Raw genomic sequence first — 27,164 nt, 5'->3', positions numbered from 1 at the left:
CAGGAAAATGGCGCTGTCATGTATAATCAGGTTTTACAAGCATTATTTTAGGTTCTAAGTTGATGAACCATACTAACTTGGGAGTCAAAAGAAATAATTGTACGTACTCCTATATTTTGTGATATAATATCTTTTAAAAAACCTATATAAAACAGGTTCACACATAGTTAAACACTTATTGTAGTATTGTGTATCGTGACAAAGAAGCTTTAAATAAAACTTATACACATATACAGTCAAACCTGATTAAACCGGACCCTGAATAAACCGGTTTCCTGTCCATTCCGGCCGAAAATGAAAGTCCCATATTTTTCCATTCAAAGTTTTTGTTAAAATACCCTTTGTAAACCGGACCCTGTGTATTCCGAATTCCGGTCTAATTATGAAGTCCCATTACTCTTAATTATATTAATTATTACCTGTCAAAACCGGTTTGTCTAATTAATTTCAATGATCGATATGCAATCAAAACATATTTGATAATCAATTAGTCAGGTGTCAAACTGTGAACCTACAATCGTACAGTAGTGAGCTGTATTATTTATTAAAACATTATAAACGTGTCAATTAAACGAAAAGACACACCGAATATATCTCGGATTGAACTAACGTTTTAACTTGGATAAACAAATTAAAATCGCGGAGTAAGAAATTCACATCGTGATTTCGAAATCCTGGGTTCCCTGTTGTGAACCCCTAAACAAATGACCTTGATAATGAAAAACACCCGGATGACAACAATCAATGGATATTGTACACTGTACGACAATGTTTCGAAAGTGATGAAATTACGTTTGATAATATTCTGGCTTTTTAATCGGCCATTCCAACATTTCAAATTATTGATCATGGGAGTAAATCAAAACTCTCGTCTTACAATCCAAACAACGCGAGCAATTATGATGCAAATGCAAACAATGAAAAACGAAGTGAAAGTATTTTAATTTATCAGATATAATTTACAATCAGAGAGAACTTTTACATGCAAACTGTCGGACGTCACAAGTCATTAACTTCCGGTCAAAACGGAAACCTGAATAAACCGGCTCACTGTCCAAACCGGCCCTTTTTCATAGTCCCGTAGCCGGCCGGTTTATACAGGTTTTACTGTATTTGCAAAAGTTTAAAGTTCAAGGCAATGTGCTTGTCGTTGCAAAATTATGGGTAATAAGCTCTTCATACCATTTCTGTCATTATCAGATGTTGTTGGTTTACAGTTATTTTGACACATTGGGAAGTTTTCTTATGAGGCGTATATTATATATATGTATCAACCACTGGCATGAGTTAAAATAGATGTTTCGAAGTTTTGGTTCATTAATTAGGCATTACTGTTAAATCAGTGGTAAACGTTGTGAGTGCCGACCGTAAATGAAACAAATGACTCTGCCAACGACTGAATGTGGATACATTATTATAAATAAATATTTTAAGGATATATGGTCTAGTTGGGTTTATCTATGTCGATCTTTACAATCGTAGGTTACTTATACTTTTGAAAATAAATTTTGATTTGCAATGGAAAATTATCATAAACTAGCATATTATTCCAATAGGAAAAGCTACTATAGATCTCATCAGAAATATTAAGTGTTATCTTTATCAGAAAAGCTTCTAACAGGTTCTAGATATTTCATGTCAGAAAACATGCACATAGGTTCAGCTGACAAAAATAAAGTCTTGTGTATAAATTCTTTAAAAATAGAAACAGGGGTGGGGTAGAGGATGTACTATAAAAGAAAACTTGAGTTCTGAGGTAGTGCAATGTTCTTTAAGGCTATAATTCTGGTAAACAAGTATTGTTGTAAAAAATGGTTTCAAAAGTTTTCTATTTGAAGAAATGTTTGTATAGGCTGCACTTTGTAAATACAGCTGTTTCACAAGCCACACCTCTTTATGGGAGATATATAAAACTAATAATATGTCATTTTAATTTAGTTAAGCTATTCAAATTGATATTTTATAGTGTGTTTTTTTTTTTTTTTTTTTTTTTTTTTTTGTGATGTTACCCTATTGTTTCAGATAAGTGTGAAGGTTTGGTACCATTACAACGTTTAAGCACACTGCAATTGTTTGCAGCTGTCCTAAGTCAGGAATCTGATATTCAGTAGTTGTCGTTTGTTGATGTGGTCATAAGTGTTTCTCGTTTCTCCATTTTTATAATGATTACAATGTTGGTTTTCCCGTTTGAATGGTTTTACATAATAATGGTTAACTTTTATGAATTTGTTAACGTGTTGCACTGGTTTCCAGATAGGGTCTATGTGTTTTATCTCAAAGTAACAAGCCTGGAAAAACATTGCAGCGCCGTAATATCATTCTTAGGAAGACCAAATGTAGAGGAAGGGGTAGTACATGAGTGTAGTATAAGTTTAAAATCTGCAAAGTCCCGGGTCTATAAGACAATAACAATCAAAACCAAGGAGTAAACAAAGACTCACAAAAACAAAGGACATTTACATCAACAGTTATAAATAAAGGCAACAGTAGTATACCGCTGTTCAAAACTCATAAATAAATAATTCTGATAAATTAAAATACTTTCACTTCCCGCAGAGCTGTAAAATATATAAATAAGAAATAAGAAACAACACGAACTCCTCTAGAAACCGGGAGTGAAATCAGGTGCTCCGGAAGAGTAAGCATTTCCTTCTTACGGCATACGTATACGGCAGCCGTCGTGTTATTTCTTTGTTCAGTTCGGTAATGATGGAAGATTATTATGACTGAGGAAGAATATCAGATATGATTTCTGACACACTTTTGTCATAATGGCCAATCAGCTCATGATGGCGACCGTAAAATTTCTTGAGTGATGACCTTAATTTGATTGATTCATAGCCCTGTCTTAGCAACTTTTGAGAAAGCAGTATTCCTCGTTCAACAAAATCGACGTACTTTGAGCTAGCTGTAGAGTAACGTATCAATTGAGATACATATACTCCATATGCTGATGCCACTGGGATGTTGCTACACAGAAATGGGAAGTTTACTATAGGAAAGTTAAAATCATCTCGTTTGTCATAAATATAGGTATTCAACCTACCATCAGTAGTCATTTCGAGAAAAAAGGTATAAATATTAAGCACATTTATCTGTGTAGGTAGTATCTTTAATTGCAAGTTCACTTGGATACATGTATATTAAATGTGATCACTGAATCACATAAATGGTATGAATATCCCGCAGAGCTGTATAGATGTTGATCTTTGAGCATATCAACCCGTTCTGGGATATATTTTTTCACGAAACTTGATATTGAAAAGGAATAGTTTAAACGTTCATTTTTAGAAAATGTCAAGATAAAGTTTATTCGATAGGGAAAACACAATTATGTCAAAACAAAATAGAAAAGATAGATTTCTGAAATAATGTGTAAATAATAATTCATTGACCATTGTCAAAATAGAATATAAAAATAATAATATATCAGTAAATTATTAAAGACTTATTTGCCTTTCCATCTAATCAAATTCTTTGTAAATTTTGATAAATCAAATTAATTTCTCGATACTGTTGAAATGTTCGATCATAAGATAATTATATAATTTAAACATGTGAAACGTAGTATTATAAATAAACGAAAAAGTTGCAGCTACAATTATTAACATACATTTGATTGAGATAGAACCTTTTTCAGACACCTTAATCATTAGACATTTAATAAGCTGTCAAAACATAATTAACATGTAGTTATAATCTTATTTTATACCGATAAAATTTATAAATAACAATTTTATTTTGTTAATGTTATATTTACATACAAGGTCAAAACCTTTTTCCTGTCCATGACGATTCAAACAACGTATTGGAAATGTATTCAAAATCAAGATATTCAAAAATGTTAAAGAAGAATATTAAAATGGAAAAAAATACCTCTGTTATTATATCCTTTATCTATGAAGATTGTTATAATTTAATGAAGTTGTTTGTATCAGAACAAATCTCATACGAATGAGAACGTCAAAACTGAAGGTTTTTCTATAGCGTTGACCTTATTTATTCTGATAAAATTAAATTAAAATAAAGTTATTAGAGGTAGGTGTTGTCAACCTGGCGGCTACTTGGTAACAAAATGTCAAAAGTGAAGCTGAGGGAAGCTTTCGAAAATAAAATGAAAATTGAAATGGCAAATGTGAGATTTGAGAATGAAAAGAATCAATTAATTATTTTCTAGCGGTTATTTAAGAAATTGTTCATGCAAGCTACAGATTTGTGAGATTTTTTTAACATTGATCTACAAGTGGGTAAAATAGAATAGCCACCCATATGTCATATCCACCCTCTCTTCAGTTTGTTTATGACATATTTGGCATAGTAGAATCGAAATAATTCATAGAAGCCCTAGCTCTGCTGCAAATTTACACATGGCCTTGGTCGTGATATTCGAATTTTATCCCGAGCGTTAGCTAAATAATTTTGCCGAGTGTTGTTGCTTACTACTTCTATCTTAGCTCTGTTTCTATATTGTATATTGTACTTTGGTTTGTAAGCAAACATTTTTCTTTCCATACAATTACTGTACTTATCTTATGACACAAAATGCTTTGTCGGTTATTCTCAATATCATTATTATCAACTTCAAATCCTTATATAAAAATTGAAATCTGATTAAAGTGAAGTTAAACCTGGATGCGGAACCGGCGTTTTGCTTGATAAAGGTATATTTCACGTTAACCAAGTTGGTGTAGTTGTTTTTAGATTTAAATAAAATGCATATAACTTTTAATATATTTAAACAGTAAGTACGCTAAGTTCTTTCTTATCAATATATTTCCTTGAAAATCGGATTGCACTGACACTAGAACAACAACTGATCTGACTTTCAGGGATTTTTTCTTCAAAAAACAATATCTTTTATCTATATGATCAATGACGCGTCTCATGAAAACAATGATGTACAAACAAAGGTATAATAATTTATCAGAAATAGAAATGTTTGAAGGAACACTTGTGAAATGTCATATGAAAAAAAGTAAATCACAAAAAAACTCCGAAAAATTCAACACGGAAAGTCCCTAATCAAATGGCAAAATCAAATGATAAAACATATCGAACGAATGTAAAATAACTGTTTTATGCCTGACTTGGTACAGGCATTTTCAAATGAAGGAAATGATGGATTGAACCTGGTTTTATAGCGATAAAACTCTTACTTGTATAACAGTCGCCTCATATTTCATTATATCTACAACTATCTAAATGTTCTAAATCTAAATGTTTTCCTGTTTTCTTTTCAGACATTAGATTGGGTCTCAACAGTAAAGGTCATAGGTTGTACGATGAAAAACGTAACAGTTATGCTCTTGATAATGGTAAATATATAACAATCAAATCAAGTAGAATGTTAACAATAACATGAACAATGTCAGGTATACCGTTAAGTCAAATATTAATCACTGATCAATCTAAAACTAGATAAAACATTAATATTTTTGTGATTATATGTACTTAGTAGTATTGAATTTTAGAATATCTATAAAAATGTACGTTTAATTCAGATTATTTGAAAACTGAATTGAGTGAAGTATAATACTTTAACAGCGTTAGGCGAGGAAAAGCGTATTAAAAACCTTAATTCTAATGCAATAAGTGTGTATCAATGGTTCTGATTGGATGACAGTTATCGTAAAATTCTCTATCTCCTTGTCTGTAACTAAGGAAGCCGACATTTTGAATTGCTACATGTATTGACATGTAATGTCTACAATAATAAGCCAAAAAACTCACATGTTGCACCATAAAATCTTCTTTTTATCAAATTTTATTACATTCCGAAGCGGCACAGAAGCCAGACAACGCCCAGTGTTTATGTTTGACGCCGGAAGCAAACCTATGACGTCACCTAGTGTAGGGACCAAAGAAGATAACATCTTTTCGCAGAATTTTCATTAATGAAGATTTAACACTAAAATAATGATTGAAATTTAATTATGAACTTCTTTTGCATTAGAATAGAGATACCTGTATTGTATTTGAAGCTTTGCGGATGTCCATCGGTAGTTTTACTGTCGCAAATACCCGTTTACCTGTCTCCGCTACGCGTCGCCAGGTAAACTAAATTTGCGACAGCAAAACTACCGATGCACGTCCTTAAAGCTTCAAATACAATACAGTTATCTCTTAAAAATAAACTGAGGAAATTGAATAATATTCAATACATAGTATTCTTACAATACTTCCACAACCGTTAGAGTAAATACAATTTAGTTAAGAAAGTAAAAAAAAATCGAAACATATTTTTTAATGTCACTGCCAGCTACATATCTGTAGCGAATAGAGTCAGGACATTGAAGGTTAAATGCCTACTGATTCTAGGCATAACATTGAAGAGTACTGCAGTAGCACTTCTGAATAAAATTTCTTTTGTACGAAGGTAAAACCAAGTTTTGAATTTAAGGCAAATGTACGTATTAAAAGACAAGTCATAATTAAAAACAACGTTTTCATTGATACAATCGTTTTGCATTAAACTCATTTATCAAACAAGCTGTCAGGAGCAATGTTTCAGCTTTTCGTATTTTTATTAGCATCATATGACGCTTTAGCGAAAGTATTTCCTGGTTTAATTGAAATGTCATTCTCTCACTATTTGCACCATTCGTGTTTTGCTTAATTTTTTTTTTTTCAATGAAATATTGTTGGGGTTTGACTAAGAATATTACATTTTTGATATAGGCAAATGAGAATTCAGTAGTTGTTGTTGATTTATGTAATACATATGAATTTAAGTTGTATCTCACTTGTATAAGCATATATTAGTCAATGTGTTTTCTACTTGGAATCGTGCCTTTGCAAAATACTTGACTCATTTAAGCTTTATATAGTTGTGAAGTTTACTAATTGTTGAAGGTCGTACAATTACCAATATATTCTAACATTGGCTACCTTTGGTCTATGATGAATGTTCCTCTCATTGGCAATTATACCACATCTTCCGATTTCAGATGTAATTTAATGTCTGGATGTTATGATGTAACCTGATTAAACCACAAGACAATAACAATTAAAACCAAGGAGTAAACAAAGAGTAAAAAAAACAAAGGACATTTACATCAACAGATATAAATAATAACAAACAACACGAACTCCACTAAAAACCGGGAGTGAAATCAGGTGCTCCGGAAGGGTAAGCATTTCCTGCACTGTATACGGCACCCGTCGTATTTTGTTTTGTTTAGTTCAGTCAAAATGGAAGGTTATTATGACTGAGGAAGAATATCAGATATGATTTCTGACACACTGTTGTCATAATGGCCAATCAGCTCATGATGGCGACCGTAAAATTTCTTGAGTGATGACCTTAATTTGATTGATTCATAGCCCTGTCTTAGCAAGTTATGAGAACGCAGTATTCCTCGTTCAACAAAATCGACGTACTTTGAGCTAGCTGTAGAGTAACGTATCAATTGAGACACATATACTCCATATGCTGATGCCGCTGCGATGTTTCTACACAGAAATGAAAAGTTGATTATACGAAAATTAAAATCATCGCGTTTGTCATTTGGATTCCAATAGTCTGTTGGAAGACCAAACCTGCAAATTCAACAAATATGTTGTCAATTAAAAAGTCCAGCATGGCAGTGATATCCTCTTCGGTGTATTTTTTCCTTGACTCTCTAAGATTTTTCACAAACTAAGCGGAATTTCTGCCCAAAACTAGATATTTAAAACTTCTAGTGCTCTTTTTGTTTAAGAAACATAAGCTGACCATTAGAAATAAACGACATCCGCCGACAACGGACACAACAACATATGTCTGGTTATTTTTGTAAAGTCTTTATACAAACTTTTGTTTAACTCTAGAATTCAGATTTCTGTTAGCATAATAGTGCTTATTGTATATGTGTGTGGCTATGCAGAAAGATGACATTAATCAAAACATAATTTTTTCCCACATTAAATGGCGAATTATTTACAATTTATTCTAGATACAGCAAATATGGCTCGCTTAAAATTAATTAATCAAGAATGATTCAAAATCTTCGAGAATTTTGATATCTTCAAAAGCTGTTTTTTAACAAAGATTAAATCATATGATCTTTACAAAATCTCATTTGTAAACTAACCATTTTTATGTAACAACATTCCAGAGTCTGTATAAGTAGTATATATCTCGAAGTGGTACCATATTCATGAGCATATTTCCTATCGTGATTCCTTGAAAGAGTGTTGTTGCTTTAAACTAAGTGTTCCAAGTGGTACCTAGTAAGTTGAAATCATCTCCTCAAAACATTTACTGTCTCCATCACGATTCGGTTGAACCTAATGGAATATATGTTTCACAGATGACGAGGAATAGGTTCAAATTATGGTTATCATTAATCCTGTAATATTTTGATCTGATGTTACTACCGAATTAGAATTATCACGGAGTTTTTGCGTATGTGAGAAATTTGAAAGGTGTCACATGATGAGCATGATATTCACCATTCCAAAACACCTGAGATTATCACCAGCTTTAGGTGAGATAACAAAATATAGATAGAAAAAAAATATTCCTAATTAGCATGTCATATTCATTTAATGATAAATTCAAATAATCAGTGTTAGGAAGATATATGAATCTGCAACAGACTAAATTGTAGAAATATTTCTTGCTGCTTAAATCGCTATGATTGTTTCAGATTACTTTTCAATTGTATTTTGTTAGGTAAAAGGAGTGGTAACAGGGCTTATGTTCTATTGTCCTACTCAATCCGAATGGCGACATAGAGCAGACGCTATGTGTTCATCGGAAGACAAATATGTATGTCTATTCAATTTACTAGAGAAGAAAAATAACGAAGATTGCTCAGGATCAGAACTAAGTAATATAGGTAAAAATGATCGATTACAAAAGGAAACAATCGTAGGTTAGGTCAGATACCCGAAATTTATACAGATATATATTTGCATTCACTTCATCAGGTAAAGAATGTTATATTTCAAAGCAATGTTTAATTTTGTATTTTCCACCTTTATTTAGTTAGATAATTTTTAAAAAATATGCTCATAGCTCATCAGGACTTGTATTTTACATATCTTTAGTCTATTATTGGCAAATAACAGTATAATTGTATTTCAATTCATTCGTTGGACCTTTAAAAAATCTTAATACTTTCGATGCTTTTAGAGTATTACCTAATAATACCAATTACCCTCTTCACAATGATACAAATTGAAGTCATGTAAGGAAGATGAATTAAAGGATCAAAACAAAAGGAAATTATGTTGCTGTTGTTATAAAGCATGCCATATCTAGTATGAAAAACTAATTACAAAGATGCATAAATTATTAACTGAATATCATACCAAACAATAATATTATATAAAATGATATTATTTTTTTTTTCGTTTAAGGAAGTAAACTGGTGTTTCAGCCGTTGTTTAATCACGCTAAGTGCAATACAAGAAGTTATCAACCATTTATTTTCACGACGATTGGAAACAGTGATTGTACTTTTTTAAAATCAACGTGTAATGAGGAGGGACAGGTTATTTTTAGCAATGGTTCCTCTATCAACGATGTTGCTTGCCGCTGTGACTACACAAAGCGATATGTATTTGTTAAAAATCCTAGGAGCCCTTGTTTCTGCAAACCATCTGAGGAAGATTGCTCGTGTATCAGAGTTAATTGTAAAAACCTATCATCAGGTGAGTTTTGGAAATATATAGAATAGTAACAACACAATTCCTAATGCAATTAAAAAACCGTTGCTTAAAAAATTTGACATCAATTTATCAAATTTAAATTTGTGTTTATATCCCATAAGTTACTTCATGCAAACAAAAAATGATATTATCTATTTTGAAATGTTTGACGTAGTTTCATTTTAACATTTTTAGTCATGTTACATATTTCTCATCTCGTATAATTTCTTGTACATGTACATAATTATAAACTCGCCGTCTTTACTCTTTTGAGCAGATTATCAATGCATCCTAGATGGAGACGCTATAACAAAGAAAACATGTCCGGAAATACATCCACTAATGTACGTTAGTACAGTAAAGTATTAAGTTTGCAACACTATTATTAAATATTTCATCGGATTTTTTTTTTTAATTTGTAATTTTATCTTTAAACAGCTGCAGCCATTGCATGTCACTTGATAATCGATAACATCATCAACACATTTCTTTTGATATGACGCATGATCTGTATTTCTTTGCCCGAATATATATTATGTTAAATCCAAAAACTATATATTGTGGGATTTGTTTTTAATTTTTTTTTATCGTTTAACTAATTTGAATCATGAATATATGAAGATTTGCTCCAGTTTAATTTCTGCACTATTCATAGATATTGCTTGTCACATAGTACTGTTTAGAAACATAACAGAGAGTCAGTATTTGTTGATTTTATAATGTTCATTTTCCAATAAATTAAATTGGTTTTATCAAAAAACAGGATTTTCTTTCAGATCCTATAACAGAAATGATACAACAGTAGGGTCCATAAAAAGTTACTTAAATGGTAAGATTATTTGCACCATGAAAGGAAATTGAAATAAAACTGTATCGATGCAAAATTGAAAAGTTTTAAGCAATTTAGATAAAAGCTCGAATTAACAATTAAAAAAATTAAATTGCAAAAAATTTATTTTGGTTAAATACATCATCTGGTTGGTATCTATTGTTTGTCATTTTTATACATTCGTAGTAAGATGAATTTCCCCTACCAAAGTAAAATATCCGAAGAAAAAGATAAAAAAAAAATCGATTTTGTCATTATTTCACCAATTTTTTAATTAATTTTTTTGTTCATGGATTTCTACCTTCAATATGTTGTTCTGACATTACATATCTTGATATTGATTTAAAACAATCTTTTCTTGGTAATCAACAAATGTGAGAACCTAAACAGTTACAAAAACAATTGTTTTGCTTAATATAATTCAATAACATTTATTAGAACGGAATATACTTTATTTTGCAAAACAAACAGACAATATAAATGAAACTTTTATGTTAAAAGACTCCGTTTTGCAATACAAAATAGAATCACATCAAATAAAATGCATATTTTAATATTGTAGAATTTCCTGCAAATTACCACAGGCAGATTATTAGCATAGTTAGTAAGTAGACATAATATTCTTTTTAAACCCCAAAATTTTTTTTTTAATATATACTGTTCAACATGTTTTATTAATAATATACTTCAATACATGTATATTTATGATATAACGATTATAAAGATACGTTAACAATATACATAGTCTTATCATATTATAAAGAAATCTTATTGATGTCTATAGTTTATTACATTTGAATTAAAAAGTAATATCTGCAAAACACGTGTAAATCGATTCAAGTGTCTGACTACAATTATATTATATATATTTTTTTGCAGTCATTGGTTTCCTATTAGTAGTATTAGTGATTTGCATTTTTGGTAAGCATTTGTATTTTGTATCTTTATAGCATATCTTTACACAAATCTGTTGAAAGTTATTTTTCTAATCTTCCAGAAATTTTATGTTTAAAAAGACATATATCCATAATTAAAATATGGTCATGTACGCATATTGATAGATGGTTGAACATAATGCAGAATCAAAAGCAAAAAAACAGAGGATATGATTAACTAATTAGAAACACGTGATTCTTTAGCTTCTTTATCTTTATAATATTATTTATTCGCTCTAATATGACGGTTATGTTAATTGTATGCTATCATATCATATTAAGAGAGCTGCATCAGTTCAGATATTGAACCAATATAAGGAATGAGGTGTTTTAGCGTTTCAGTACCTCAAGAATGGTTTGTGATTTGGTATTGTTGAAAAGAGGGACGCAAGATACCAGAGGGACTGTCAAACTCATAAATCGACAATAAACTGACAACGCCATGGCTAAAAATGAAAAGGACAAACAGACAAACGATAGTACACATAACACAACATAGAAAAATAAAGAATAAACAAGACAAACCCAACCAAAAACTAGGGGTGATCTCAGGTGCTCCGGAAGGATAAGCAGACCCTGCTCCACATGTTGCCCCCGTCGTGTTGTTTATGAGATAACAAATCCGGTAAATAGTCTAATTCAGTAGGTCACATTTATAAAGGGAAAGGGACTGTAGTTACGAAGTAAGGAACATATCCGATATCATTTGTGAAACGTTTATTCCTCAACGGTCAACCAACTCGTGGTGGCGTTCGCAAAATTTACGAAGAGTTGATTTCAACTTCACCATTTGGAACTCTTAATTTAATAGCTTCCTTGTGAGCAACAACCCTCTAAGAAAGTCATGATAGGTAATGCAAGCACGGGAATGTCGTATCAATTGGAAGATATATACACCGTATACAGGTGCTGCTGGAATGTTGCTACTTAGAAATGAAAAGATCACAATTGGAAAGATGAAATCATCTCTTTATCGTAAAGTTTTGTTTTCAATCGACCCTCATTGTCAATTTCTAGATGTAAGTCAAGATTTGAGGCCGATCTACCTGTATCCTTTATCTCTAGATCAATGGGATAGATGCATTCGACATAGTCACCAAATTTTGAATAATTTAGTGAAAGAACATCATCTATATAGCGGAAAGTAGTGTTAAGGGATATTGGTAACTTCTTATCTTTCTTCCTAAGAAGTTCCTGTATGAAGTCAGCCTCATAATAATAAGAAACAAGTCGGCAAGAAGAGGGGCACAATTCGTTCCCATTGGAATGCCGATAGTCTGTTGAAAAACACGCCCTCAGAACGTAACAAACATGTTGTCAGTCAAGAAATCAAGCATCTTGATAATGTCAGTTTCAGAGAATTTTTTGTTTGAATCAGAGTGATCCTTTACAAAGTAAGATACTAAGACAAGATACTTGTATCTTCGTTTGGCCATTCTTTTTTATGAAACAAATCAATACCAACTCTTTCAATTTGTCTTTTAGTTTGGAATGTGGAATACTTGTGTAAATTGTAGAAAAGTCAAATGTTTTAATACTATTACAAGATAAAAGAGAGTTAGATTGTATGTTAATTTAACATACAATCAAATACATTCTTTTCAAAACCTATTGATAGACATTAACTTTGATTATGATATTAAAAGGTTTATTCAGTCAAGAAATTTTATGATTTAAATATTATGAAGGAGCATTTTGAGAAACTTCTAATATCTTTTTACAAAAAAGTTTGAGGAAACCATAATTTTTAATAGTAACAAAGTAGTTTGATATCATACTTGGAATCTTCAAAAAGTGTCAAAATAAACTTATTTACCGAATGCCCATACCATGTTGAAATACGTTTTCCATCATTTTTCTATACACTATAAAATGTCTGACATATAACAGATTCCACTTCAACTTATGACATAACAACACATACCATATATTATACCCCACATCATGACACATTTTATAAGGGAGATGTTGCATTCAAGGAAAGATCAAAGTATGGTCAATTCTTGGCTGTCGAGTTTGCAATGGTTAACTTATTTGATAGATATGACCAAAAAAAATAATTATTGTAATTTTTCCTCTTGTTATCAATGGAGCCTATATTACTTTTAATACAGATAAATACCAGTAAATACAAATGATGCCGAATAAACGATTTGGTTCTTATTATTCAGATGAATTTGTTCCTATATATATTCAATTTATACCCAATAGTAGAACTAATATTTTATTAAGTCTGAATAAAGTATATTAAAATATTCCTCATGTTTAAGCATATACAATACAGTGATCAGTTTGCGATAAACATATGCTTTATAGGCATCGCGTGCCTTTCCTTGATATATTGAAAAACTTTTAAACAACCGTCATAAAGATAAAAATCAACCAATCAATTTTAGTTGAACTTTGAATGAATGTAAAGGAACTATAAAATTGCAGTTATCATTGCATACAATTGAACTTGTAGACATAACAATCATATCATCGATGATTGAAAGTTCGTTACTCGAAGCAAAATGAAACAATCACATTACCGAAGCAATAGTTTGTTAAAATGCATCGTGTGTTTTCTATGTTGTGATGTTAAACTATTGTCTATTGACCTATAGTTGATTACTTTTATAAATTGTTATTTGGATGGAGCATTGTCTCATTGGCACTCATACCACATCTTCCTATACCTATGTACATATTATTTATCTATTTGCAAATACAAGTAGTCTTTATTGGAGAGTAGATTGAGCAATACGGTTACTAAAGATATAGGAAGATGTGGTATGAGTGCAAATGAGACAACTCTCCATCCATATAGCAATTCATAAAAGTAAACCATTATAGGTCAAGGTACGACCTTCCACACAGAGCCTTTGCTCACACCGAACAACAAGCTATAAAGGGATCTAAAATTACTAGTGTAAAACCATGCAAACGTGAAAACTAACGGTATAATCTATATTAAAAAAATATGCTTATCTTTTTTTGTATTCTGAATCCATTCCGTATAAAAAATAAACATTCTTGTGCATATTGGTTTTTGTTATGGTGATATTGTTCATGTAAATGCCCAGAACCTGCAAATATACTTTGGAAAGACATACATATGTATTGAATCCTCAATAATGATAAATTAGAAATCTAATGACAGAAGAGTTTCAATTAAAACAAATGCACTTATTTAATTTTGCATTCTACATCTGTCCACAATAATTGTTCTGGTTTTAACATGCAAATTAAAATGGTGGATTGGAAAGTTCAGGACTAAATTTAAAACAACGTACAACGATCAAAGTCGAGCTTAGACATAAACAAATTTATGCACAAAGTTTTTCCTAATTGTATAACTTTGTTAAGGACATCTCAACGGTAACATAAACATATCAAGATACCGGATTTATATGATCTTATTCACTTACATGTAAACAAACATTCATCACTGTCACTCGAATAATACATTTTAAAAGGCCAACAAAAGTATGTTATGTGTAACTATTCTTTCACCACATACAATCAATAAACCAATCTTTGCCTTTTTGAAACCATATTTTGAAAGTACAAAGATAATTAATGAACAAAATTAAAAAGACATCAGCATTTAACATAGACAAATGTATGCATCGAAATGAAATCGTTTTACACTTTTTTTTTCTATCATTCTGGTACTAACTAAGCGATGCCTGATTTGATTTAGCAATGTGTTATATAAGTTTAGAAAAGTGTTCATATAATCATAATTATATGTTTTAGTTCTTCCGAGAATTGACCCAACAGATAACGGTAAGAGGAATATTAAGTTGAGTTGTTATGTTAATTCCCACATACCGGTTATGTCGATCACATTGTTAAAGAAATATAGAGAACACTCAAAAAGTGATGCAACGTCTTTTAACGTATTTCGCTGTAAAAGACCAATTTTTGGGCAATGTTATAGAATACCACCCCTATGTTATATCCCCGTGATTTCTATGTTAAATTTTGCAACTTCAATTCTTCAAAGCTATTTTGTCATAATTTCAAATAAGGTCATGAATAATTTATATGCTACCCTGACTTGATCTAAAAATCAGCATTCCTGTAATTGCATACTGGAGTAAATTGGTTCTAGGCAGTTGAGAAGTACAAACCGCGTACTTCAGATCTTACAACAGGACAAACATGCCCTCCTATTTTAATTCATATTTGTCTATTATTAAAAAAAACTGTAAACTAGTGTTCTTTAAGCTTCAATTGATACCAAAATTTTCCAACAATTTTACTTATTGACAAAGTAACAGCTATTCGTAGCAACTATTTTGTTTACAATATGTACTGCTTTCTTTTATGGTTTTTTTAACAGGCCCAATAAGTGGTTCCATACCTTATTGAATACATTTCTTTCATTCACTATAATTATTGTCACAAAGTAAAATCACAAAACTACTGAACTCCGAGGAAAATGCCAAAAGGAAAGTCCATAATCAAATGGAAAGATCAAAAGTTCAACAACATCAAACGAATGGATAACAACTGTCATATCTTATGTAGAAAATGGTAGATTTAACCTGGTTTATAGCTAGCTAAACCTCTCACTTTTATGACAGTCGCATCATAATCCATTAATCTGACATTGATGCGTGAATAAAACTAAAGGATATAGGTAAAAATGTCAAAAAAATATATGAGTACTGCAGTCAACATTGTAGTATCATCTTAATCACTATAGTTACAAACAAATGTAACAAAGACGCAAAAAAATAAGGCATACATCAATTTTAAAAACCTTATTTTGCTTTCTTTAAATCTACAACTTACAGGACTAGGGCAACCATATTCAATTGCTAGAATTCACATGTTCAATAATACAATATAATAGAAAATAGGAAATAATCACCCTAAAAATACAACGCCAGTGTAAGGGAATTTTAAGAAAAATAATACAAAAAAGTAACAAAATACTGTGGATTCATTTATTTTCGTTGATACAAATTTTCGTGGTTTGGAGAAAACTTGCATATTCGTGGATATTTAATTTCATGGTTTTGGCAAATTCTGCATTCATTCCTTTAACAAATCTGTTATTCGTTGAACAACTTAATTCGTGGTTCTCCTGTACCAACGAAATCCACGAAAACTGGTATCCAACGAATATTAATGAATCCACAGTAGATATCTGTTTGAACATATCATTTGTTTGACGTCAAGTTTTGAAAAGAAAATGTATGCGCCAATAATCTCTCATAGAGTTTGTTTTTAGAATTTTATTGTATCTAGAATTTATGTATTTTATTTTTTCCTGAATTTATGATATCAAGCTTTTATTATGATTTTTATTTGTAATACTGTAAAATTGATATTGCTGTACTGTAGTTTAGGAATTACAGCCGTGAATTGGGACTTGACGGCGACAACGCACCGTAATATTATTCCTTGGTGAACAAAAGTATAATCACAAACTTAATTTGTGTATCACCTTTATTAAAGTTTGTAATATAATATAAACATTAACAGAGATATATTTTATCAAAAATGTCAGTGCATCAAAACCAGACGAAACAATATCAAAACATTATCGTAAGTCCCAACCAAGCACACTAACATGTTGATGTGTAAAATCACATTTGAACATCTAAATAAGTAAAGTTAGATGGGCCTCGTAAATGCATCGATAGCGTAAGATACTATCAACACTCTCAAAACATTTAAGTTTTTTTTATTATTTTTTTTAGAAGACAAATATACTTTGGAGACTAAATTTTGGGTTGGTGCATTTGAATTACTAGTGTCTAAGACGTCTGTCAAACATTCTAATGACTGGAAAATATTGGAAAATACCGGGGAATTGACAGATTCACTTATGACTCAGCTGATTGAGAAGGATCCAGATTGTAAAAAAAATTTGATCAAAAAGATGAAGAAATCAAATCTTATTCTGCAGATGCGGGGTTCGTCTACATTATACATACCATACTTGATGCGACAATACGCTTTGGCGAATGTTCGGCAACAGTTTATGAATAACACACCACAATTTAAAAGGACCAGTTGGTTATGTCTTGATTTTGACGTTCTGCATCCAGGTTTATTTAATTATGTTATTGCTTGGTATATGAAACGATATTATGTGAGTGTCACACCAACTTCTGAAAGAAATGCGATATATCATCAAATAGTTGTCTTTGATTTAGAAAAGTCTCAAAGTAAAAGGCTAGTTGTGTGTAAAGGACAAAGTATCATAGCCCTGCAGGTGTGGGACTGGCAAAATACAGAAAGTGCATATGGAAATCTGCGCAGAAATCTTTTCAAATTCTTTGACACGTTTAAAGAGCAAATATCATATACAGCAACATTTAAATGTGATCATGACGACTTTGTAAATCATCGGAAGGAAATAAATGAATTGACAGATAAACATTACCATTGTGTTGCACACAACACTATGCACCTCTGCGACCAGTTAGTACAGCCTTGGGGTTTTGCAGAAGAGTTAGAGTAAGTAAAACATATACTAACATTACGTTAAAAGAAAAGGTTAGATACTGGCATTTGTTACAAGCTACAAATATACATAAGAAGCGAAAGAATCCAAAGGACTGTGCAAACTTATTTGTCAAAAATGAACTGACAATACCATGGAAAAGAACTAAAAACGAATAGAATACACAATAAAAAAGTCTATTAAACACGACATAGAGAAATATGAACAGATCAATACGAACTCCACAAGAACCGGGGTAGCGAACTGAGTGTGTGACGAAGGGTAAGCAGATCCTGCTTCGATTAGGCACGACATACATTTTTTTCTTCAATAATTTAAGCTCGAGTCGCCTTTAACAATTATAAATATGATGTTTATTATGTTAATTGATACCACCATCACTTTGGGAAACACCATTGGAATAAATTAATACTTAAGATTTTTAAGACGTGAAATTTAATCATTCAATTCTATTTACGAAAGTAATGTTGATAAGAACATTCGAAATTTAATCTAGTTCAATACTACAGATGCTATGAGTGACGAGTATAATTATAGATCATCAAGTTACACTTGTGACTACAAGAGTTTACCGATACTCAAGTAGCAAGCGTTGTCTCACAGCAATCAAATGGTAGATCTAAATTGAATGTTGTGTATGTGCAACGCTATTTGTTAACTCTTTTTGTATATGTTTGTATAGTTTTTTTAAATGACTTATGATTTAAACACCAGTTCTATCATGTACATTGTCAAATCGTTTATATGGTGTTGCTGTCATACTGAAGTTGTCAATGTCCTTTGTATGAGCAATGATAAGCACATATATTTCAAGATATCTAAAGTTTTCTTTATGTATAAAAACACCGATGATTTTATTAATTAGATGAATCTCCAGCCAAAAACTGCATTTTATTTTTAAGTCGTGACAATTAAATATAAACTAATTAGCCCAAAATTGTAAAACAAATTTAGATCACGTATAATGTTTAAAAATCTAAAAAGAAATCGCAAGAAAAGAGCTTTTGAATATAATTTGAAACAAAGACATTCGACATGTATAACAGATTGTAGTGAGAAAAACGAGATTGTTTCGTTTATCTCAAACATATATACACCAGATATCTTCAAGTCAAAAATGTTTGAATTATAATTTATTTGTATATTGTCTTCTGTATATACTTATAAAACAATGTTCTAAAGTATTTTAAGCCACAAATAATAAACCTCTTGGGTGTCAATCATACTTAAATCATTAAAATAGAAACTATTACTTCAGTTAATTTAAACAGTAGTCATATTGCTGATGTATGTATAATTAGTTATGATACGAACACCTATACACATATCTATATACATATGTGTGTAAAAGTGTTTTCATGTTTTGAATTATATTAAGCTTTTACATAATTGCATAACTCGTTTATCATATTTACATTTCGTTCTTTTAGAAAAACAAAGTTATATATTAACTTAATTCTGCACATTGTACATTTTATAATTAATCGAATCTGTTTTACATTTTCAGAAAAGAGAGAGCAAAACAAAAGTAAATATAATAGCAGCTATTTTTCTCTTACTTGTTTTGTAAGACATTTTTCAAAGTTTTGATGCTATCAACAAAATTAATGTTAAGATACTGACAATAACATTTTGTGTACACATAAAGTGATAAACATTTGGTTTTTACTTTAGATATATACCAAAAACTTCAATTGTGTTAAAAGAAATATGCAATATCTTAGTCATAACCTGAAAGTGCATATACTTGATATAACCAAACATGTAATGTTTATTTTTGCACCAAAGTATATTTACATTCTTGGGTTGCTAGGTTGTTCCGTTTTACAAAATATAAAATTGAGAATGATATTAGGATATGTGTAAAAGAGACAACAACTCGACCAAAGAGCAAACAACAGCCCATTGCCACAGATTGGTCTTTAACTCAGCAAGATATTCTTGCAACCCAAGGCGGGCGTCAGATACCTATTAAATTGAAATGTGTACTAGCGCAGTGAAATGGACATCACACTTAACTCCGAAACATAATAAATGTACTTAAATTAAAAAAGCAAACAAGACAAATAAAGGCCAAAGGCTCCTGACTTAAGACAGGTGCAAACATGTGGCACGGCTATACATGTTTTTTTGAAACATCAACTCTCCCCTATACCTCTAACTAATGTACAATAAACAAACGCACTACAATACGCTCAATAAAACTCATTCCAAAGAAGTTCTAATCCGATGTTTACTCAGGTAACATAATTCATGTTTTAAAGATTTCATTTCAAATACGTTATTTGTATAGTGTCTGCTGTATATACTTATAAAACAATGTTCCAACGTATTTTAAGCCACAAATAAAAAACCTCTTAGGTGTCAACAATACTTAAATCAGTCAAATAGAAACTATTACTTCAGTTATTTTAAACAGTAGTCATATTGTAGATGTATGTATAATTAATTATGATAAGTAACGCATATACACATATCCATATACATATGTGTGTAAAAGTGTTTTCATGTTATTCAAAAAATTAAGCTTTTACATAATTGCATAACTCGTTTACCATAGTTACATTTCATTCTTTTAGAAAAAGAAAGTTATATATTAACTTAATTCTGCACAATGTACTTTTTATAACTAATCGAATTTGTTTTACATTTTCAGAAAAGAGACAGCAAAACAAATGTAAATATTATAGCAGCTTTTTTTCTTTCATTTGTTTTGTAAGACATTTTTCGAAGTTTTGACAAAAAAGAGGGACCAAAGGTACCAGAGGGACAGTCAAACTCATAAATCGAAAAATAATCTAACAACGCCTGGATAAAAATGAAAAAGACAAACAGACAAACAATAGAACACATGACACAACATATTGCACATATATGCACATGTCGACTTTGTGATGCAACAATTTTCAAAGTTTTATTTAAAGAAGAAATCATAAGCAGAAACAGCAAAAAATGATTTTCTACAACTTCGCAAACATTACATCCCAGCTCCTTTGTTCTAACAGGGGTGATCTGAGCCGGATCACCCCTACCAGATCACCCCAGTTTGAGTTTCTTTGTTATGCATGCTTTCCTTTGTTCTGTAACATTTTGGCGGGAATGCCAAATCCACTATTATATAATTAATTATAAGGAAAAGACTATCTATCAAAATTCACGTAGAAAATATCCAGTGTATATGCTGGGATTCGAACTCAAGACCTTTAGCATATCAAAGCCACGACACATTCCACTAACCCAGGACGACTGGATACGAACTATCAGTAATTTAACATACTTAAAGGAAGCAAGATATTTTTTTAAGTGGGGCGAGTTGGCAGACCTGTATTCAGTGGGGTTTAAACCCTTTTCGTTAATAAGTGAGTTGTCAGACTGATTGTTCAATTTGATTTTACACTTTTTCAAATTGGGGCGAGTCGGTAAACAAGAGTGGGGCATTTTTTTTTTATAAAGTGGCGATATAGTGTGGGCCGATTGGCCTTTGGGGCGAGTTGACACTCATCGGGTCATTAAGGGTATACATCATATAGTAATATATACAGTATATTATAATGGTTGTGTGGCGTTCTAAACTAGATTTTATGAATTGTAAATGATTTTTCGTCTAATCTAAAACAGCTGGGATGTAAAATAGTTATCCCATTCGGACTTGGTATGTCAGTGTTAGATCACCCTCTGGCCTCCGGCAATCGCGATGATCTTACACTGACACACCGCCCTTGTGGGATAACTATTAATGAATTTGATTTAGCAACCTGGAATTTACCTATCTGTTTGATTAGCATGATTGTTTTGATAATCATGCACTTTTGTCTTGAAAACTACCTGCACCTATTCCTCCAACGCCAACATAATATTACAGGTAAATTCTCAGTAGATCAAAATATGTTTGCATTCAAGGAATAAACCATCAATTCATACACATCATTTATGACTGGCATAAGCTTGTAAAGCATGTATAATCATGTAAGTTTTTTAACAGCACAACTTTTATTTAACTTTTTTAATATTACATTGATTTAATGTTACGAAAACCTAAAGGTTTGATGAAACGTGTGTATTTCCTTTATAGACATGTCAAGGATTTTCGTCATTCATCCCTTCTATTCTGGTTTACTTTCAGAATTTCAGAATATTTAGATACGTAAGTAATGCTGAATTGTTTGTAATTAATCATAGATTTACGAATCATTATTTTCAAATGTATACAAATCAATAGTGTTGATCAACATCTGACATTAAATAAAAATCTAATCTAATATAAGATATTGCATAAAATAGAATGAACTATGGTTGAGCAATTTATTTTATTAAACGTAAAATTCTTTTGTACGTCATATAAAGATTGACGATTAAAAATATTCTTCGATGCTAAATTCAGGTATTTATAAGGTTTTAACTCACTCGTGCACAGTTGACCTTAGACATTTATTGCTTTCATGTCCCATTAGCTGTATCGCTTTTAGTTTGTTTAGATACGTATTTATACATCCGGCTTTAATTTGTTTCGTTGAGCGTTGTGGGTTAATCTAGAAAAAGCTTGTCGGATAGGACAAAAAATGAATGAAGGTCATAATGGTACATTTGTAATATGAACTTTATTTCTAATTTTGTAATACTTCTTTTAAGATATTAAAGAAAAAACATACCAGATATGCTTTAAAATTGAATTATGTATGTAGAGTTGATGCACATTTAGAAACTTAAATAAACTTTTGGTTAAGAGAAAGTATATTGTCAATTTTCAGAGATTTGCAGAGGTTGCATTCACAGTAAGTATTCCTATGAAATTGCAATTTCCATATCTAATCACTTATCATTATAATCTAAAGGTTATATAACGTGATAATGTATCTTTCCCATGTATTGAATACAAGTTGTAATAAATAAATGCAATAGTACTATACCGCTGTTTAATAGTCATCAATCGATTTAACAGAAACAAATCCGGGTCACAAACCAAGACTGAGTGACTGAAACACATCAACTATAAGAGAGCAATCATTTAATTTAAAGTGGGTGGCGATATTGGACACATTTTTGAAACTAGATTGCCTTATGAGGGTTGTGGTCAAGTTCAGAGGAGAAGATTTTTGTAAAAGATAACAAACATGTACAAAACAGTTGTTTTTTTTTTTGTCATATTAACTTATTTGTTGATCAAAACTTTTCTGAACTTACTTCACTGCTGTTTACAATTTATCTCTATATATAATAATATTGAAGAAAATGGCCACAAACTGCAACATTTTCTTAAAATTACAAATTCACGGACAGTAACCGAACTACGGTTTGCCTGATTTATCTGAAAATTTCAGCGCAGATAGATGTTTACTTAAGAACATCTTTTTTTTTACATTTGTTCCAAATGATTAAGTTTCACATATATAAGCCAAAATCTGCATTTAACCCTGAGTTTAACCCCTGTGTTCTATGTTAAACCATGTTGACCATCTTGGTTGGTGGACCGGGTCATCGGACATATTTTTTAAACAAGATACCTTAATTATAATTGTTGCCAAGTTTAGTTTAGTTTGGTTTTGCTACAAAACCAGTTTCAATTCACCATGTTTTCTTAAAAATGTCCTATACCATGTCAAGAAATGACCATTGTTATATCATATTTCGTTTCTGTGTGTGTTGCATTTAAGTGTTTCTATTGTGTCGTTGTTCTCCTCTTATATTTGATGTGTTTTCCTCATTTTTAGTTTGTAACCCGGATTGGTTTTTTTCTCAATCGATTTATGAATTTCGAACAGCGGTATACAACTGTTGCCTTTATTGGTCCAGTAGTTTTAGAGCAGAATATTTTTGTGAAAGTTAACGACAACGACGACGACGGACGACGACGACTGACGCCAAGTGATGAGAAAAGCTCACTTGGCCTTTGATTATGCCGCATAATAAAGATTGTTTCAAGTATCAAAATCTGACAAGTCCGTTGCTGAAACCGATTAGTGCGGAAACACCGAAAAACCCCGATAAGTCCGTTACCAATCTACACCGTGTAAATGAATAACTGTGTTAGCAGTGTTAATCTGTCATCTTCTCTTGTCGGATAATTAAAAAGTTAAACAATATATTTCGAACTATATACAATAACTAAAAGTAATTCTTTACAAAATCGTCGATGACCCAACCCAGTGCGTTAACAAATGGAAAATTGACTTTAGGTATTTTTCTTAGATGTAACAGATACATGCGATTGGGAACCATTATTTTATATCTCGACAGCTAGTATTGTTATTTCAGTATTTATTTAGTTCAATGAAACGATAACTAAAATGGAAAAAATAAAAAGGGACAATTCATCAATATAACTTACAATCTTAAAAATACAAGAACTGCTTGCTAATATTTGTAGATTTATTTACTTCCTAAAGTTGAAATTTCCTGACCAAGAGTGTCGCGTAAGAGCAAACAATCGGCATAAAGTTTTTTCCCTAACAAGTATAACATCTGAAACGTCTCGTCTATGCAGTTTCTTAAAAAGTTCATCGGAAAATACCTGACAGATTAATATTCATTGTCTTCTTCACTGATATATCGCGATACTACAAGACGGTCTTGATTGATATATTCTAGGTGCTGCAATTGTGTATCTTTTTATTCAACTTTACATTTTCTGTTTATTGCCTTCGTGTTATCAGGTTTCTTTTACTAGTATGTTTTTTTCTTCTTAGCTCTGTATTTATACATTCCGTCATCGGGTATTTTTTACTTTTAACCCTGTGCAATACTGGTGCAGGTCTTGAGATCGTGACGATTCGGACACAAATGAAGAGAAGGATGTTAGGTGTTGACAAATATGATCTGGAACTATATATATTGAAGTGAAAAAAATTATTAATTATCACAGAGATTTTAAGATTGAAATAAAATTTCGAATTTGAAAAAAAGTTGTATGCCAATTTTTGTTTACTACGTCCCTGATACGCTTTTGTATATACGACTCTGGTTTGTTTTCGAATATTTTTCTTTAGATTTTCTTTATAATTATTGATACAATGAAATTTGCAATATATTTTAGATGATAATCAATTTAAAAAGGCTTTTAAAACAAGTAATAAATAATTATCAAAGGTACCAGAATTATAATTTAGTACGCTAGACGCGCGTTTTGTCTACATATGACTCATCGGTGACTATCTGATCGAAATAAAGATTGAAACAAATAAGACTTCAACAGTTAAAGCTCTTAAAAAATATTACCTTTTCTTATATAAAAAAATATAATTAATGGACATTTTGTTTATTCATCATACATGTATAACATTTTTCTTTTTAACATATATATATATATATATATATATATATATATATATATATATATATATATATATATATATATATATATATGTAGGACTCGGAGGTGCGATGGGGACGCTGAAGTGCGATGGTCCACGCCGAAGTACGATGGTCCTTACGCTGAGGTGCGATGGTTTGGTCTGACGTTAGCATATTGTGACGTTTCGTCTTAGTAAAATACAACATAGATTCGCAGGCAGGACGATAGGGTTGTGTAGATGAAGGTTTCATGTTAACAAAGGAAACGAAGGGGAAAAGAAAGTACCGAACTATTCAAGTTCCGAAGAGTTTTGAGCATTATAAGTTGAGGTTACAAACTAGTCGTGCAACAAATCATTGAGAGCAAAGCAGCTGATGGATGAACTTGGTCTGCATATCGGAAAACCAGTGTTAAGAATTATGCCACAAACCAAAAACAAATAAATAAAGCATATTGATCTAAATATTAATTTGGATTTACCTTTAAGTAAAAGTCTCGTGATTCTATGTCGACAATTTAATAGAAAAAAAAAGTACTATTGTACTAGTAATGTTTTTGCTATATCAAGTTGCTATAATGATGAATCCTGATTTGTAAGAACACTGTCATTCTAGTCTTTTTTTATAGTGGTTGCAGTGTTGATGTTTTACAACATGTTAGGCCAAAATTGACCTACAATGTAACTGATCCCTACATGTACTTCCCAATTTGTCATCACCTAATTTTTTTCGTGGAATAATCGACAAGGATCGCTTTTTGTCATACATAAATGCACAAAGTGTTTTTTTTTTACTCCGTGATCAATCGGGTATATATAAATGGATGAATAATTGTTGTGAGCAATTTCTAAGTTTTGTCGTAATATATAATAAAATGAGATGGACCCTTCTAGGTACTATTATATAGACCTACACGCTGTATCTTTTTTTTTTTTCGTCTTGAACGGCATATTATTTTACTCTCAACTGCTGCGTGCTAATCGGAGAATTAGCATATTTTAAAATTAGATTAAAAAAATCTAAATTTAAAGCCTTAAGTTTTGTTTGACATAAACAGAAAAATAAAATCTTCATAATTCGAGGCTAAGGGCTATACATTTTCTCAAATCGTTATGATATTATTTCATTTAACCAGCTTGTATATACATTTTGCTTTTTTTCCAATGTCACAGGAAGACCATCGTACTTCAGCGTAACCATCATCGCACTTCGGCGTATAGTTATCAACAAGTTAACGTCACAATGTCACCATCGCACTTCAGCGTATTAACCAACGTACTTCAGCGTGGACCATCGCACTTCAGCGTGACCATCGCGGTTCGGAGTACCATCGCGGTTCCGAGTCCTACATATGTATATATATATATATATATATATATATATATGAACGCCTGAAATATCTTATCAGTTTCAAGTTCAGTATTAAAATGTTATTCTTTTAATGTGCATTTACATTTTTAATATATTGAATACAAAATAAAATATATTATTGGTTATCCTATTCACTGACTTCACAAAATCAGAAAAATAACAGATAATTTCCGTGTATCTTTCGCGTTTCGTCTCCGTTCATATGACAGTTTATTAAAAAGAATCAGTTGCAGGTACACGTAGCCAACAAAGGTAAATTTGGCTGAGCGTCCCCGCGTGTGGAAAAGTGCAGACGCTGCCTTTTTAGATCCTGTCATGCTGATCAGTTTTGCTTTCTTAAAGGTTATACTAATTATATAATCTATTATAGTTTTTCAAGATGTTAGGCAATAACACATTAAGATAGGAAACATGTAAGATATTTACTCATTCTAACCCTATGTTCTATTTTTAGCTAGAGTTGTGGCAGGCGAGGTCGTTGCATGGACACAATTTTAAAACTCATTGGCACTCACACCACATCTTCCTATATCAAGTTACATGTACCCGCTATAAATTAGTGTGGCCAAATTTGGCCCAGTAGTTCTAGAGAAGATTTTTGTAATAGTTATTGGACGACTTACAACAACAGATGAAG

The 27,164-nt window shown here is 31.2% G+C and overlaps 1 protein-coding gene across 1 annotated transcript; it reads left to right on the top strand.

Annotated features, from left to right (window-relative positions):
• On the top strand, window positions 1-27,164 carry LOC143074544 (uncharacterized). Its single transcript, XM_076249947.1, has 15 exons — window positions 1-99; window positions 5,241-5,315; window positions 8,657-8,822; window positions 9,346-9,639; window positions 9,914-9,980; window positions 10,413-10,465; window positions 11,028-11,069; window positions 11,345-11,386; window positions 15,142-15,171; window positions 17,100-17,862; window positions 19,377-19,397; window positions 20,526-20,546; window positions 21,993-22,013; window positions 22,618-22,641; window positions 26,982-27,164. Exons 2-15 carry the CDS (start codon window positions 5,283-5,285, stop codon window positions 26,983-26,985), a joined length of 1,581 nt encoding a protein of 526 aa, XP_076106062.1. The 5' UTR covers window positions 1-99; window positions 5,241-5,282; the 3' UTR covers window positions 26,986-27,164.

The sequence above is a fragment of the Mytilus galloprovincialis genome, chromosome 5 (genome assembly GCF_965363235.1).
Source record: "Mytilus galloprovincialis chromosome 5, xbMytGall1.hap1.1, whole genome shotgun sequence".
NCBI lineage: Eukaryota > Metazoa > Mollusca > Bivalvia > Mytilida > Mytilidae > Mytilus > Mytilus galloprovincialis.
Note: the sequence above shows the minus strand (reverse complement) of the source record. Positions and strands in the feature narration are given on the sequence as shown.

Excerpts from the sequence above, each read along its gene's own strand:
- LOC143074544 (XM_076249947.1), top strand. The coding sequence starts at position 5,283 with ATGAAAAACGTAACAGTTATGCTCTTGATAATG. Across the intron at positions 20,547-21,992 it reads AAAGAGACAGCAAAACAAAT|AATTTCAGAATATTTAGATA; the intron begins GTAAATATTATA and ends GTTTACTTTCAG. Across the intron at positions 22,014-22,617 it reads ATTTCAGAATATTTAGATAC|AGATTTGCAGAGGTTGCATT; the intron begins GTAAGTAATGCT and ends GTCAATTTTCAG.